General features: G+C 43.8%; 1 protein-coding gene across 11 annotated transcripts in view; it reads right to left on the bottom strand.

Moving 5' to 3' along the window:
• LOC121005866 (microtubule-associated protein tau-like) overlaps positions 1 to 17,809 on the bottom strand; it is a 70,398-nt gene that overhangs the window by 9,529 nt on the left and 43,060 nt on the right. For 9 of the 11 annotated variants that reach the window (XM_040438668.1, XM_040438671.1, XM_040438667.1 and 6 more), the window contains 6 exons: positions 9,795 to 9,841; positions 7,461 to 7,649; positions 5,488 to 5,596; positions 5,140 to 5,193; positions 2,421 to 2,692; positions 2,058 to 2,150 (listed from right to left, as the gene is read on the bottom strand). In XM_040438668.1, the coding sequence (XP_040294602.1) occupies positions 2,058 to 2,150; positions 2,421 to 2,692; positions 5,140 to 5,193; positions 5,488 to 5,596; positions 7,461 to 7,649; positions 9,795 to 9,841 (764 nt within the window). The remainder of the gene's footprint in view (positions 1 to 2,057; positions 2,151 to 2,420; positions 2,693 to 5,139; positions 5,194 to 5,487; positions 5,597 to 7,460; positions 7,650 to 9,794; positions 9,842 to 17,809) is intronic. The other 2 variants (XM_040438675.1, XM_040438676.1) reach the window with 1 other exon arrangement.

Genomic DNA, 17,809 nt, shown 5'->3' with positions numbered 1-17,809 from the left:
GCCTCAGAACCATAAAAGAAAAATTGTATTTTAATCAGATGAACCACAGCTATGTGTCTATGCAAATAGTTGGATAGGGAGGTCGCTGGTGATAGATTCCCTTTAATAAAGATGCAATTTAGAAGCACCTCAAGCAAGAGGTTAAAAGTCATCAGAGTGACGTAAGAATTTATATTCTAGTGTCAGAGTGGAAGAAGAATTTCTCAAGTAATCATTAAAGAACATTTTCTCAAACACATATGGACATATAAGTACTTGACTAGTTCTGTCAAGATGATTTGAGTTATATCTGTTTTAAGACATCCAATATGGCCGCCATTACAATGGGACCTAAGGGTCCTAAATGGTCAATCTGCTACATTACACAGCCACCGAGGAGTCTGGAAAGGCTGCACAACAGCCTTTGGAAGCTATAATGATGTCTATATTGTCACTCATCTTTAACAGACCAAAACACTATGGGCCGTGTTCACATCTGCAATGCAGATCCAGTCGGTTCCGGCAGAAAGCAGCCTGCCGGATTTCACTGGATCCGGATGCTATAGTTCACTTCCAGATCCCCACTGACTGACTGCAATGGTTTTTGGTCCGGCCGACAATCGGCATTTGCACCAGATCAGCTTGCTGCAGATGTGAACGCGGCCTGTGCTAAGTTAAAAAATAAGTAGTAAAAACAGAATTGTATATTCATAAGCAAAATCTAATAGTCTGTGTGTTCCCACCTTCATTCAGTTTTTTAAAAATTATTGCCCTTTTGAAGCTTTAATTATATTAAAGGGGTTTTCTGAGATTTTTCTTTATTGATGACCTATCCTCAGGATAGGTCATCAGTATCTGATAGGTGGAGATGCGACACCCGGGACTCCCACGGATCAGCTGTTCGAGAAGGCAGCGGCGCTCACAGTAGTGCCGCAGCCTTCTCTCAGCTTTTCCTAGGCCATGTGACGTCATGTTCATCAATCATATGGCCTAGGCACAGCTCATCCTCGTTCAAGTGAATGGAACTGAGCTATGCAATGTACAGCGCTGTGCTTGATAAACTGCGAGAAGGCAGCGGCGTTCCTGCGAGAAGGCAGCGACGTTCCTGCGAGAAGGCAGCCGCGTTCCTGCGAGAAGGCAGCCGGGTTCCTGCGAGAAGGCAGCCGCGTTCCTGCGAGCGCCGCTGCCTTCTCCAAACCCGGGACCCCCACTGATCAGATAGGATAGGTCATCAGTATAAAAATCTTGGAAAACCCTTTTAATATAGTTGGTAAAAGTTGAAAGAAGGAACATACTAAGTTAAAGTTGTCTGAAGGAGATAAAAAATATATGCATGGCACATTTTATGCATGCAAAAGCGGAATCAATCAAATTTGAACTTTGCAAATGATAAGAAAAGCTGATTTGCAGAAAACATCTGTGGTGTGTAAAGCCTGAAGACTAGAATCATTATAAACATTATTATTATTATTACTTATTGTTAAAGCACCATTCGTTCCATGGGGCTGTACATATGAAACATAAAATATAATTATTACTTATGATCTAGTGGTAGGATGTACAGTATTATTACTTCTATATTATTTATACATTTTCTATAAATAACTCTCACAGTAAACGACTGTCATTTACCATAAGACGTTACTAGAGCACACTGGATAAATTTAGGTAGTATAATTTATTACATTTTTATATTTTTTCTAAAATCGATTCGATTAGTAGAATTATGTTTCAGTACAGATAATTCTTATATAGTAGAGCATAACCTCCTTGTGGTAAAATGTTAGTAAGGTTCTGTTCACACTACCATTACTGTACCATACCTTATTTCCATATCCATAGAGGACAATGGTAAAAATATATATTGCAGCTACTTACTAGTGCTGGTTTCTGATTTTAAAAGAGAAGCGTAGTGTGAACATAGCCTACAATGTGTGGTGCAAGCAGCTGGAATGAGTAAATCAGAGGCCAACATGCAAGCAGTGCAAAGGAGTGATGTGCAGTGTCTACGGCAGTTTGTATCTTGGTGTGTTGGGCATTGGGTGCTTGTGTCTCTGCACACAGAGGATTTCACTCACTGCTCCTCCCCCAGCGACATGCTTCAAGTTCTCCTTGGAGCCACACTTTGACTGGACATTACTCAGATCGACTTTCTTGTGGACGATCTGCACCTATGGGAGGAACGAGGTTGGTGCGGGTGGGAAACCAAAAATGGGGCAGCAGATGTAAGACAGCAGGTAAATGGATGAATGCAATGAAGTGTGGAAGTATATGGAAATGTGATGTGATGCCGGGAAAAGTAAAGAGACATTGAGTCATGAGAAATCTTGGAACAATGCGTCTTTAAAATAATTCTCTCCTACCCCCTCTCCTTATCTATCTCCTTTCCACACCTCCACCCAGCTATAGCTTTTCTCTAGGTAATAATACTGCTCAGATACCTTGCCACCTCCTGGCTGGTGCCGAATGTTGTCAATTGAGCCAATCTTAGATTTTATATTTTTCAGGTCTGGGAGTGCTACCGGGCTTGGAAGCGGCTGTAGGCGACTCTTGATAGAGGCAGGAGATTTGGGAGGAGTACGCACAACGGCGACCTTTTTGGGCTCCCGGTTAGGCGGCATATTTGATGAGGGTGTGCGGGAACGGTTTGTTGGTGTACTAGGCGATCCAGGACTACTGTATCCACTTCTTTCACCAGATTTTGGAGATTCAGCTAAGTGAAAATGAGAGATTTTGTTATGTTAGCACTGCATATATTACCATTATAAAGCATACACATAAAATATATGTAACACGGGGCTGGACAAAACCCAGTTACCAGGGTGACCCCCTGATACTTAATACATGGAGCTGGATGCTGTCACTCATTGGGGAAGGGGGATTGCTGTAACTCTTAGGGAAGTGGAGGGGCTGCTGTGATTTCTAGGATAGTTAGAGATGGCTGCTCTGACTACTTGGGAAGTGGTGTGGCTGCTGTGATTTCTAGGATAGTTAGAGATGGCTGCTCTGACTACTTGGGAAGTGGTGGGGCTGCTGTGATTTCTAGGATAGTTAGAGATGGCTGCTCTGACTACTTGGGAAGTGGTGGGGCTGCTGTGATTTCTAGGATAGTTAGAGATGGCTGCTCTGACTACTTGGGAAGTGGTGGGGCTGCTGTGATTTCTAGGATAGTTAGAGATGGCTGCTCTGACTACTTGGGAAGTGGAGGGGCTGCTGTGATTTCTAGGATAGTTAGAGATGGCTGCTCTGACTACTTGGGAAGTGGTGTGGCTGCTGTGATTTCTAGGATAGTTAGAGATGGCTGCTCTGACTACTTGGGAAGTGGTGGGGCTGCTGTGATTTCTAGGATAGTTAGAGATGGCTGCTCTGACTACTTGGGAAGTGGTGGGGCTGCTGTGATTTCTAGGATAGTTAGAGATGGCTGCTCTGACTACTTGGGAAGTGGTGGGGCTGCTGTGATTTCTAGGATAGTTAGAGATGGCTGCACTGACTACTTGGGAAGTGGTGGGGCTGCTGTGATTTCTAGGATAGTTAGAGATGGCTGCTCTGACTACTTGGGAAGTGGTGTGGCTGCTGTGATTTCTAGGATAGTTAGAGATGGCTGCTCTGACTACTTGGGAAGTGGTGGGGCTGCTGTGATTTCTAGGATAGTTAGAGATGGCTGCTCTGACTACTTGGGAAGTGGTGGGGCTGCTGTGATTTCTAGGATAGTTAGAGATGGCTGCTCTGACTACTTGGGAAGTGGTGGGGCTGCTGTGATTTCTAGGATAGTTAGAGATGGCTGCACTGACTACTTGGGAAGTGGTGGGGCTGCTGTGATTTCTAGGATAGTTAGAGATGGCTGCCCTGACTATTTGGGAAGTGGTGGGGCTGCTGTGATTTCTAGGATAGTTAGAGATGGCTGCTCTGACTACTTGGGAAGTGGTGGGGCTGCTGTGATTTCTAGGATAGTTAGAGATGGCTGCTCTGACTACTTGGGAAGTGGTGGGGCTGCTGTGATTTCTAGGATAGTTAGAGATAACTGCTCTGACTACTTGGGAAGTGGTGAGGCTGCTGAGATTTCTAGGATAGTTAGAGATGGCTGCTCTGACTACTTGGGAAGTGGTGGGGCTGCTGTGATTTCTAGGATAGTTAGAGATGGCTGCTCTGACTACTTGGGAAGTGGTGGGGCTGCTGTGATTTCTAGGATAGTTAGAGATGGCTGCTCTGACTACTTGGGAAGTGGTGAGGCTGCTGAGATTTCTAGGATAGTTAGAGATGGCTGCTCTGACTACTTGGGAAGTGGTGGGGCTGCTGTGATTTCTAGGATAGTTAGAGATGGCTGCTCAGACTACTTGGGAAGTGGTGGGGCTGCTGTGATTTCTAGGATAGTTAGAGATGGCTGCTCTGACTACTTGGGAAGTCGTGGGGCTGCTGTGATTTCTAGGATAGTTAGAGATGGCTGCTCTGACTACTTGGGAAGTGGTGGGGGGCTGCTTTGACTACTGGAGAAATGGGAGGGGCAGCTGTGACTACCGAGTAATGGGGGGGGGGGGCTAATATAACCACTGAAGCAATGGGAGGGACTTCCACGACTACTGAAAAGGTGGGAGGCTGCTTTGGGAAGTGGGATGGGGTTTCTGTGACTACTGGGGAAGCGAGTGGGGCCTGCTGTGATTCCTGAGGAAGTGGTGGGAGGCTGCTGGGACTACTGGAAAAGTATGAGGAAGCTGCTATGACTTCTAGGGTAGTGGAAGAGGCTGCTGTGGCTACTTGTTAAATACATGCACTTTTTGCTGCCATTGGATAAAACCACTGCACAAATCCACTGTGTGATAATGGTGCTGGTTTCTGCAACACTGCTATCGACCAGTGTGAATGTGTCCTTTGGAAGGGGGCAATTCTTACAATTGAGGAGGCACTTCTCTAACTAGCAACTACTGACCACTGAGAGTAAAATGATGTTGCAGAGTGGATCCGGCCTGTTTGGAGCTGGCGCCTAGAACTGGCAAAGTTTTGTAATAAATCTGAGGTAACAAACCATGTATAAATACTCTCACTTATGTATAACCTGTGCAGTCCTATAAAGTATGACAGCACAATATAACATAGGATGATCATGAGCTATGGCATCACACTGCACGACAACATAATCACTGCACCATATCTGGTCATTCTTACCTCTTTCACCTTTGTTTATGGTGGATGGTGGCTTCCTCTGATCTCTTTTCAGAGCTATGAAAACGAAAAACATTCTGTTAAATTAAGATTGGAATGTGGGTTCCATAGACAGCCAGGCCAAAAAATCGAATTCCCACTACTGTCCTGCAAGCCTGTGAGGTCCTGCTCAATTATTATCCTTCCATCTACAGGTAGTGAAGTCCATAGCACACAAGTTTCAAGCTTTTGCTGTTTATTTTACTGTATTCTTTGTCTACCCGTTACTGAATTATTATGTGCAAGTTTGCTGGAATAAGAAAATATTACAGAACATAGATTTTCACAAACATATTCAACTTGTTGCCTTACCGGTAGGTGGAGTCTTAGGAACTGTGGGAGTCTTGGATGGGATTCTAGTTGTGTTGGCAGGGCTCTTGATAGGTGGCTGCTTAACCCCTGTGCCATCATGAACACCATCCTGTTGTTAGAAATAACACATTACCTTTATGGCAAAAGTCTCTTATGTTAGACACTGCCCTATTGCTTAGATTTACTAGATATCTACTTTCTCCAATTACCGATATTTTACAGCTCAATCATTTAACTATACACATTTGCAAGTCTTTCTTTCATATCTTTTTCTGTTGTCACAGCATAAACTGCACTTATCCAGCTGCTGGCATTTGTGCTGAAGATTTGCAGACTAGATGATCCTACAGATGTGGTTATGGATCATACCAACTAAAAAATGTACTGTGTAATAGTTAAATATATGTTCCTGCACGCAAAAACATAATGTTGAGTTCATAGAGTTCACAAACTGCATCTATTATCATTGGATTCTTTGTGGTGTCTCACTATATTAGTGACCTTAGGCGAAAAAATGTGGTCTAGACCTTCTTCAATGCTAGTTGTCATTTCAAAGGATATATGTGCCTTTTCCAATGATTGTTAGATATGTGTTTGTATACCTTTCAAGCTACACTAAAGGGGTTTCCACTACTCAGATATTGATGGCCTATGCTCAGGATAGCTCATGAATATCAGATCAATGGGGGTCCGATACCAGGCTGTTTTAGGCAACCACCAGTGCCAGAAACGAAGCAGCGGACAGAGCCAGAAGTACAAGGTTCTGTCCAATGTGTAGTAGATGTACTGGGGTACTGTAGCTCAGCTCCTATGTATGCCAGCTCCAGAAACTACGCAGTGGATGGATACATCCATCCACTGTATAGTTTCTGGCACTGCTGGACTGCTCGAAACAGCTGATCAGTGGGGGTAGACCACCTCAGACATGACACTTCCTTCAGACATGACAGTCCAAGCTGTGAACTCTGTGAAGAAAAGCAGCAAGGAAGTTACCCTATGGTTATGGGCAATGTAAGCCCGGTATAATCCCCTATACACATATTTAATACCATTCACTTAAAGGGCTTCTGTCACCCCCCAACCCCCAATTTTCAGTTTTTGACTTATTATATTTGTTAATGTAAGCAGATTCCATATATGCCCCTCTTACCTCGGGCTGTGCAGTAATTACAGTAAAAAACGTACTTTTATTATATGTAAATTTCTTCACTACCAGCAAGTTGGGCGGACTGTTTGAAAAAACGCCCCCTCCTCCACTTGGTTGACAGGGCCAGCGAGCGCTCTCCTCCTCTCGCTAACCCTGCCTGCAGCCTCAAATCCCGCGCCTGCGCCGTACCAGTCGTCATTCGGCGCAGGCGCTCTGAGAGAAGGACGCTCGCTTGGCCGCTCCTTCCTCAGTGCGCCTGCGCCAATGACGTCAGCCCTACACCCGGAAGAGAAGACCTCTCTTCCGGGTGTAGGGCTGACTTCATCGGCGCAGGCGCACTGAGGAAGGAGCGGCCGTCCTTCTCTCAGAGCGCCTGCGCCGAATGACGACCCGCGCAGGCGCGGGATTTGAGGCTGCAGGCAGGGCCAGTGAGAGGAGGAGAGCGCTCGCTGGCCCTGTCAATCAAGTGGAGGAGGGGGCGTTTTTTCAAACAGAGGATGCGGCGGCTACCAGCAAGTCCGCCCAACTTGCTGGTAGTGAAGAAATTTACATATCATAAAAGTACGTTTTTTACTGTAATTACTGCACAGCCCGAGGTAAGAGGGGCATATATGGAATCTGCTTACATTAACAAATATAATAAGTCAAAAACTGAAAATTCCGGGTTGGGGGGTGACAGAGGCCCTTTAATGCATTTGGAGACATAATATAGAATTCAATCTGGTCATATTACTTCTCATTTAATTTACAGGATAATATGTTTTCTGAATTGTGGTATACCTTTACCAGTGGGTTTTATTAAACATCATCCTGGTTCTCCCCTTACCTTAGCCCGTGGTGAAGGACCCAGCGGGCGATACGTCGCAGGGAAAGTCCGCTGCGTAAGGCTCCGTGCTGGAGGTACTGTTGGAGTGGAAGTTTTTTTCTGGGTGACTGTGCTAGCAGAAGGGGATCTTTTGGGGATTGTGGAAGTTCTGCCTGTTGTGAGTTTGGCAATGCGTGGAGTAGAAGATGTCTTCCAAACGTAAAACAAAACATTAAATGAACAGAAAAATAAATGGTGGAAATAAAATTAAAAATGTGATGCATGATGACATTGCTAGATCAAGAACTAAAAGTGCAATCCTTGAGGTTCCACACAATGAGCCTCCCACACCCACCTTTCCCCATAGTGGCATTGGAGCACTGCCTGTAAAATGCCTCTTGCTTCTGCACAGGATACAGTATGCATCCTCTCACAGCAAATACCATGCCTTGGACCAGAATTCATAGGGTATATTTATTCTTAAATGACTGGGCATCAGTATCACCGATATCACTAGGCGACATAGTGCTAATATACTTGTTCCTTCCACTTGAGGAAAACATAGAGGAGACCATCTTTGGCTTATCTAACCATTGACAGGGTTTTCACTGCTCAAGCTTTTCTTCAACAATGAATGTGCCATTCTCTAGCTCCGGGACCAATTACAACTTTCCAGTACTTGCAGCCATAAGACATAAGAAAATGAACTTTGGGAATTCATACTGCATTCTGTTCAAGGGAAGAACACAAACGAGACGAGTAAAAATATGGCCACTGTCCTTGTACTAGGCAGAACATCACTTCCCCGTCATATGAAGGCCGCGGATTAACTGTTTGACCCTCAGGCTAGGTGCCCTCGTTTGCTAACACTGTACTGAGTGTGAAGCTGGAGACACCTATAATGGAGAGAGGGAATAACGTCTATCTGGGATGAATTCCTTTTAATCTCTCCAGTGGCCCCAAAAGAAGCAGTAGAAGGGACATTATTGTGTGAACATTCCATTATCTATGGTATGTGCATAGGTCCAGTTCACACTTTAGATTTTCAAAGCTGCTTATGTTCCTGTTGTTCTGGATTTTTTTTTTAAACCAAAACTATAAAGCTTTCCGTTTTCAGCCCGTTATGGTCAGCACAGCCTTTGAATTGCACTTTTAATAAAGTTCTAGCACAAATTAAATAAAGCAATGAAGTAAAAAAAACTGAAATGATGCAAAGTAAACACAAAAAGGTAATGGAGAGTGTAAGTCTACCTCATGGTAAAAGGGATATGGATATTCTGAGATCCACAGTAGTTTCCAACCTGTGGGAATTTTTTGTTACAAAACTACAACTCCTAGCATTCCCAGACAGCTGCAGGTTGAGGATCATGGGTCTAGATCAATAATTAAGAAGTTCTCTCCTTGTTGAGCCTTAATGATCTCTGTACTTTCTATCATTATTAAACATGATTGCAGATGAATTCCTGGTGTATTCAGGAAAAAACATGAAATCTTGCATTTGAGTTGCTCTTTGGTGAATGTATGAATGTTGGTATCCAAGCTGAATGCACTATGTACATGTACAATAAACACTGGCCAATTACCGGAATAAGCGTTCATACAATCATTTGTTCCCGATAAGTGGTCTGTGTAAATGGGTCTCAAAGAGTTTTTTACTGATGACATGATGATCTCTCCTCCACTAGCGATGAACAAATTGTTCCTTCCCAACAATCTACTGATTGCAAGCATAGGAGACCGGGGCATTTACATGCAGCGATCTCCCCCAGAGTATGGGGAGGAGTGATCGCACTTCCCCATACTGTCTCGTTGTTTCATGGCAGCAGATCGTGTATACACAGCACCATCTGCCACTGGGAAACGATGATCTTTTGTCCTGCACAAAAGATCCAATTACCCGATGAACGAGCTTTCTGCTTGTTCATCGGATAATCAGCGGTGCATTTACACCGCCAGATCAACGCTAACAAGTGTTACTTGTAACGCTGTTTAGCAATGATCTGTTTAATTGCTGGTCCGTGTAAAGGGCCTTTAAAGGAAGGCTTTTATCTCTCAATCATGGTAGATCAAACATCAAAGAAAAAAAAAGGTAAGGAACTCATGCAAAGTGACAAATGATCACCTGTTCATGCTACACACGTTGTTTCAGCCAACCACGGCCAAAATTTTCCAGCATGACAGATCACATTTTTGGTAGTCAGCAGCCTGCAATTGGTCATCGTGAGCACCTACACTACACAAAATTTTTGAATGATGGTCGGCTGAAATGGCCAATTTCAGCAGACTTTTTTTGTGCATGGGCAGCTTAAGAGAATCCCCTCCTAGGAAGGTTGGTGTCGGGTCCTTCACACTTACCTGTACTTTCTCTTGAGAGTCTCTTTCATGCTTCTCTTGATCATGGGCTGCAACACAGTAAAAACAAAATATATAATACATATTTCAAGATTTCATGTAGCACCAGCTCCAAGTCCTTGGCCATGAAGGTGCATCCATCTCCTACAAGTAGTGGATGTTCTCCTACAAGTAGATGTTCTTAAAAAGATCTGTTTAGATATTTGCAACCGATGACAATGTTCAATGTATACTGTAGGTTGCATCTAAATAAACCATACTTTCCGTTGAGCAACAAGTATGTGTTCTATGTCTTTTATACCAGAGGTCTTACCTGTACATACCTTTTGTGGTCCAGTTTTCATGCATAGCTAAGTGCAGCTGTATTGTGTTATCATACCTATCTACATATTCCACTGACAAAAATCAAGACAATCTTAACCAAAGCCCCTAATGTACAATCATGCCAAAACAATAGACAATAGAATATGGCCTCTGAGTTGTTCTACATTATACATACTTAAAGGGATTCTGGCACCAGGATTTACCCTACAGACATATTCATATGTGCCCATCAGTCTCATTGTTTTGTATTAAATGATCACACTCTTACTGCTCTGTGTGTCTTTTATTCATCAAAAAGCGATTTTATTGCTATGTAAATTACCTTGATAAGGAGCCCAAGGGGTTGTCCCACAATCCATTGGAGACCGGCTGCGCCCATCGTTCCGGAGCCCAGCACCGCCTACCAGTTAATTTATTCACTGCACTTGCCCTGACGTCATTCCTTCCAAGCGCTGTAATCTCGCGCAGGCGCAGTGTACACAGTGGTCTGCGCCCGTGCGGACTACTGACACAGGCTCCAGTGATCCAACTGCGCATGCGCCGGCTCCCTGCGCACGCGAGATTACGGCGCGTGGAAGGAATGACGTCAGGGCAAGTGCAGTGAATAAATTAACTGGTAGGCGGTGCTGGACTCCGGAACGATGGGCGTGGCCGGGCTCCAATGGATCGTGGGACAACCCCTTGGGCTCCTTATCAAGGTAATTTACATAGCAATAAAATCGCTTTTTTGACGATTAAAAGACACACAAAGCAGTAAGAGTGGGATCATTTAATACAAAGCAAGGAGACTGATGGGCACATATGAATATCTCTGTAGGGTAAATCCTGGTGACAGAATCCCTTTATGGTGGCCTTACACATTAGAACAAAGTTGACCAACGATTTCAACTAAAACGACTGTTCATTGGGTGAAAGTTAAAAATGAATGATCGTTTTAGCTGACCGATGACAGACTAGCATCATCTAAAAAGAAGTCGGCCATGCTTAATATATTTGTCCAGTAGTGGGACAAAAGATCTTTTGATCAAAGAAAGACCATTCGTGGAAAAAAGATCTTCCTTTGAAAGAACGTTCATCCATCGCCCAGTTTCATTGAACAAGTACAGGTGAAACTCGAAAAAAAATTGAATATCGTACAAAACTTCATTTATTTTAGTAATGCAACTTTAAAGGTGAAAGTAATATATGAGATAGACTCATTACATGCAAAGCGAGATATTCCAAGCCTTTATTTGTTATAATTTGGATGATTATTGCTTATAGCTTATGAAAACCCAAAGTCACAATCTCAGAAAATTAGAATATTACATGAAATCAATAAAAAAAGGATGTTAAATAGAATAATGTAGGACCTCTGAAAAGTATAATCATGCATATGTACTCAGTACTTGATTTGGGCCCCTTTTGCATCAATTACTGCCTCAATGCGGCGCGGCATGGATGCTATCAGCCTGTGGCACTGCTGAGGTGTTATGGAAGACCAGGATGCTTCAATAGCAGCCTTCAGCTCTTCTGCATTGTTCGGTCTCATGTCTCTCATCTTTCCCTTGGCAATGCCCCATAGATTCTCTATGGGGTTCAGGTCAGGCGAGTTTGCTGGCCAATCGAGCACAGTAATTCTATGGTCATTGAACCAGGTTTTGGTACTTTTGGCAGTGTGGGCAGGTGCCAAGTCCTGCTGGAAAATGAAGTCACCATCTCCATAAAGCTCGTCTGTGGAAGGAAGCATGAAGTGCTCCAAAATCTCCTGATAGACGGCTGCGTTGACTCTGGACTTAATGAAGCACAGTGGACCAACCCCAGCAGATGACATGGCTCCCCAAATCAACACAGATTGTGGAAACTTCACACTGGACTTTAAGCATCTTGCATTGTGTGGCTCTCCATTCTTCCTCCAGACTCTGGGTCCTTGGTTTCCAAATGAGATGCAAAAGTTGCTTTCATCAGAAAAGAGGACTTTGGACCACTGAGCAACAGACCAGTTCTATTTTTCTTTAGCCCAGGTAAGACGCTTCTGACGTTGTGTGTTATTCAGAAGAGGCTTGACAAGAGGAATACGACATTTGAAGCCCATGTCTAGGATCTGTCTGTGTGTGCTGGCTCTTGATGCACTCCAGCCTCAGTCCACACCTTGTGAAAGTCCCCAACACTGTTGAATGGCCTTTTCCTGACAATCCTCTCCAGGCTGCGGTCATCCCTGCTGCTTGTGCACCTTTTTCTTCCATACTTGTCCCTTCCATATAACTTTCTATGTACTCTTAATGTGCTTTGATACAGCACTTTGGGAACATCCAACTTCTTTTGCAATTACCTTTTGAGGCTTTTCCTCCTTATGGAGGGTGTCAATGGTGGTTTTCTGCACAACTGTCAGGTCAGCAGTCTTTCCCATGATTGTGATTCCTAGTGAACCAGACTGAGAGACAATTTAAAGGCTCAGGAACCCTTTACAGGGGATATGGATTAATTAGCTGACTAGAGTGTGACACTTTGAGCCTAGAATATTGAACCTTTTCACAATATTCTAATTTTCTGAGATTGTGACTTTGGGTTTTCAGAAGCTGTAAGCCATAATCATCCAAATTATAACAAATAAAGGCCTTAAATATCTCGCTTTGCATGTAATGAGTCTATCACATATATTAGTTTCACCTTTTAATTTGCATTACTGAAATAAATGAACTTTTGCACAATATTCAAGTTTTTCGAGTTTCACCTGTATGGCCAGTTTGAACTAATATGTGTATAGTTGTTCAACTGATGTTCAACCATCAACCACTTCTAACTAATGTGTATGGCCACCTTTAGGACCCTTTCACACGAGCGAGTTTTCCGCGCGGGTGTGATGCGTGAATTCATAGCACCCGCACTGATTCCTGACCCATTCATTTCAATGGCTCTGTGTACATGAGCGATGTTGTTGATGCATCAGTTCTGCGTTGTGTGAGAATCGCAGCATGTTCTATATTCTGGGTTTTTCACGCAGCTCTGGTTCCATAGAAGTGAATGGGGCTTCAGTGAAAAATGCATTTCATCCGGATTGCTAGGAGATGTTGTTTGTAAACCTTCAGTTTTTTTCACATGCGTAAGTTGCAAAACAGATTACAACCGCCTGGAAAAAACTGAACAACTGAACACAATCGCAGGCAAAACTGCTTGCAAAATGGTGCAGGTTTCACTGAGCACACCCTGAATGCATCCGGAGCCAATCCGTATCGTTCGTGTGAAAAGCGCCTTAGATAAACACATCTTTAGAAAAGCAATTTATTATTCAATCATTTTAAAGGGGTTCTGCACTTTCATTTAACTGATTATCTATCCTCTGGATAGATCATCAGCTTCTGATCGGCGGAGGTCCGACACCCGGGACCCCCGCCGATCAGCTGTTTCAGAAGGCAGCAGCGCTCCAGCAGCGCCGCGGCCTTCTCACTGTTTACCGCCGGGCCGCCGGCCCACTGACGTCACGACTACTATCAACTAGCGTGGGCGCGGCTAAGCTCTGTTCACGTCAGTGGGCCAGCGGCCCGGCGGTAAACAGTGAGAAGGCCGCGGCGCTGCTGGAGCGCCGCTGCCTTCTGAAACTGCTGATCGGCGGGGGTCCCGGGTGTCGGACCTCCGCCGATCAGAAGCTGATGATCTATCCAGAGGATAGATCATCAGTTAAATGAAAGTGCAGAACCCCTTTAATAGTTGAGCACTGAAAGATAATTAACGGGGTGACTATAATAATGAGTCCTATGAATATAGCATGCATGGGATATGGATCAGCTAGATAAGTACTAAAACTTGAGGCCCAATGATCGGCTGAATAAATGTTCATGCCAGCCATCAGCAGTTGTTGAGTCTCCTCCTGTAAGTGGAGGATGTGCTGTCTACAAGCAATCTACTCCATGAGAGTATGAATTTGAATGAATGATCACCAGAACCAAAAGCACTGATCTACTTCCTACATCATCATTCGGCACTCAATATTGGCTATTCATCTGCCAGTGTAAAAGGGCCTTTAGTTCATTGATCCATCTCACCGGAGTCTAGATATGACATATTTAATACATTGCCGTTGACAATGAAGCTTTAGAATAGCTATTCACACAAATATGACGTTGTGCCATTCCTCCTTGATCCCTCCTGGAAATGAATGAATAAATTGACAACTGGGTATCATCATCACTGCCTGATTGCTTCTGCACAGCAAATATGATGTGTCCCTACACAGCCTGAATTGTCAGCACATAATTACTCATAGATGTCAATGTAGTTATATATTTCTAGGAGGAATAACAAAGGAACTGCACAAATAGATGCTCCACACTTATTTTATGGAAATACGAGTATAAGTATTTATACAAAGAGACATGTCAGGAGAGCCTCCCTTCAGGTGATCAAACGTCATGCATAAAGTCCTAATAAAATAAGAATATAGGGGGTCATTTATTAAGACCGGCATTTTAGAGGCCGGTCTTAATACCCCTTTAGCTGGTGGTGGATGTGCCAAATTTATGTAGACGCACCGCCTCTACATAACTTCAACATATCCAACACCTGTCAAAATCTATGCCAGCTCCCTAGCAGAACCAAATACCACATTGCAGCATAAAATACTGCCGCCTGCGCCACAGTATGAAACTGTGTCGTCATCCTGAGGATGGCAATATAGTTAAATTCAGCCACTGGCCAGGTGCATAAGTGCCTGAGGCTCCTACATTAATGAACGCTGAGAGCATCAGATCTCTATGTACCTGGCTGCTGGCCGAAAGGTGGCCCCCTAGACATCGGCCAACCAGGAAATTTCCCAGTAGGGTCTATGGCCAGTCCGCCCCGCCTAACGCTCTCTACTGCAGTTGGGTCACAGTATAAAGATTACACTAGATGGCACAAGTCACCAGAGAAAGATCTGTATTGACACAAGACAAGTGTGGAATTCTGGGAGATGTGAGCTAAGGAGCCTGCAGATTGGGAATGGAGGAGGAAAGGCTATACATTTTTTTAAAAGGGGATTCCCCATGATGGACATTTATAACCTGTCCACAGGATAGGTGATACATCTATTACCTGACTGAGGTCAAAAGAATGTCCAATTGGCATCCATCAGGATGGTATACATCAGTATATGGTTTATTAGGTATGTGTGATCTACTATACTTTTCTATGCAGAAGCATATAATAAAGTGGACAAGGCTGCAATACTCTGTCCAATGTAAACAATGAGGAGGCAGCACTGCTTGCACAGGCGGCTTAGCCCCTTGAATCGGCTGTTTTGCGGAAGTGCCTAGGTGACCACTTAAAAAGGGTTTTAAAGGGCCTTAAAGCTGCTGTTATTTAATGTGTATGTAAGAAGACTGTATGGCATTTGCTATTATAGGGGGTCATTTATTAAACCGAAATTCGCCTAAATGAGGCGTATTTCTGATGCAGATTGCGGCGCAAAGATTCTCTGTGCCACAGTGTGCGACTTCTCCCTACTTACGCCAGGCCTAAAAAGTGATAGTGGTGTGGGCGGGGAAGTGCTGGCAGACCCGTCTCAATTACCACTTCGTACATCTGTTTTAGGCGTAGAAAATTGTCTAAATATAAGACAGCTAGGAAACTGTCTTATATTTAAAAGCGGCGGTGGATCCGCCGAAGTTATGTAGAGGCCTGCACCTCTTCATAACTGCAGCGGATCAACCGCCAGGTATAGGGGTGATTAAGTCCAGCGTCTAAAATGCTGGTCTTAATAAGTGAGACTTGTCCTCTACTTGGGCAAATGTCCTGTGCTGTCCGCGCAGAGGTCCTGCCCATAAGATGGCTGCAGAAGGGTCATGTGACCAGACATTACTCCTCCTCCTCCTCCATTCACACACAATACACCTGCATTAAACTCCAAACGGTGCAGATGGCAGGTGAAGTGTAGTTGATTGGAGGAGGCGGAGTGCCATGTCTGGTCACATGACTCTCCATCAGCAGCCATTTTATGAACAGGACCTCTATGCAGACCGATCAGACTTGCCCAACAAGATGCATGGTGCATAGTATCAACAAAGGCTATATTAGTCGTAAGTGCCATCCAGTCATCTTACATACACACTGGTCAACAGTAACCAGAAAGTGGCCAATCCCTTTAACTATTAATGATTAACTGTTATCAGGAACGGCCGTGCTGGAACCAAGCACTGGAAATACTCATCTTCATACACTGTGCAGTGGCTACTGCAGAGCTGCTCCCATTCACTTTAATGGAACGTTCCTTTAAAGGCCAGTATGGACTATAAAGGAGTAGATACTGGGATTTAATGTCTGGCACTGATGAGCAGAAAGTAGAGGATGCTTACAGAACACAAACACTATGGGTCAGATTTATCATAGCCCAGCGGCTATGATAACCAGGTGCGCTGCCGGATACTGCGCCTGGTTTATGATGAGGTGTGCGCCTCATGATAAATTAGGTCCAGCATCCGGCAGTCCCTGGCTGGCATAGTTTTCAGTGTTCTTCTTCTTGAAAAAGTCAAACAAACGTGACAAATCTTAATGATAAATTTGGCCCTATCTGCCTTCACAATGCCGACTAATGACCTCTGCATAGATCAGGTAGTAAGAAAGATGGGAAACATCAGTAAAAATGTCAGCATGCTTGTGGGATGCTCTCAGGATTATTTGTGTGTTCAGTCATCCTGTATTTCTATTCCTCATGTTTATACCTCATGGTATGTTTATTTTCCAGACTGCTGGGACGTATGTTGCTGAAAATATAGTTTAAAGGCTGCAGCCCCAAATGGCAGAAGTTTAAGTGGTGACATCATGGATAATGTCGGTGTTAACCCACTCAGTACTCTGCAGCTGCTACTACACATTTAGTAAATGCCAATGTAAGAAACACATACAGATATAAGAGGTAAAACAGAATCCAGAAAGTTGATTCAGCAAAGCACAGATTGGGCTGGATTCGAAAGGAATGGCATGTAGGTAGGTAGTGGGATATGCCATTCCCTCCCACAATCCGTACACAACTTTTTCCTAGCCTGAGGCGATCCCAGGCATGGCTACTGGGATTGTTACTGGGAAATAAATGGAAGTCTCAAAGCCTCAGTCAGGATCAAAGCACGGTGGCTGTTTGACCATGTGATTGTGCAAAGCCCGTGAGAGGTTGCGAGAGAGAGAAGTCTCTGTATAGTTAGCGCCCAGACGGGCAGGTGTTTATTTGATGTTTTATGTTATACTTCATATGCTTTGTGGCAGAAAGCACCTGGATTTCTGCAAGCCTCATTAAGGTGAATGGAACTGATTGGAATTTTCTGACACAAAATCTGCCGCATGTGAAGGCACCCTGATGGTTATTGGATGCCCTGTATTGTGTTGGACGGCTGTCTTTTTTATGTGGAAAAATAAACATTGTTTGGACTTTTAGCCCTTTCCCTTTTCCACCAGGTACTATTTCTTGGATATCCATATAAGTTAATATTCATTTATTTACCTACCTAGGTACACAAACCTCTCTGAGAGGCAGGGCCCATCTTTCTTCCTTTGACATCTATTGTTGATGTAGACATGAGATTCCGTATAAAGTGCACTATTATAAAACGCAATCACCAAGGAAATCCTTATACATTTACCTTGCAGTATTTTTCAGATACCATTTCATTTACTCATCAAATGTTGAGGGCACAAACTCGACATAAATATTAGTCGCACTAAAACACATTCATTTCTGCTTGATTGTC

This window comes from Bufo bufo, chromosome 6, assembly GCF_905171765.1.
Source record: "Bufo bufo chromosome 6, aBufBuf1.1, whole genome shotgun sequence".
NCBI classification, from domain to species: domain Eukaryota; kingdom Metazoa; phylum Chordata; class Amphibia; order Anura; family Bufonidae; genus Bufo; species Bufo bufo.
The sequence above is the reverse complement of the archived record's forward strand: the minus strand, read 5'-3'. Positions and strand labels throughout refer to the sequence as shown.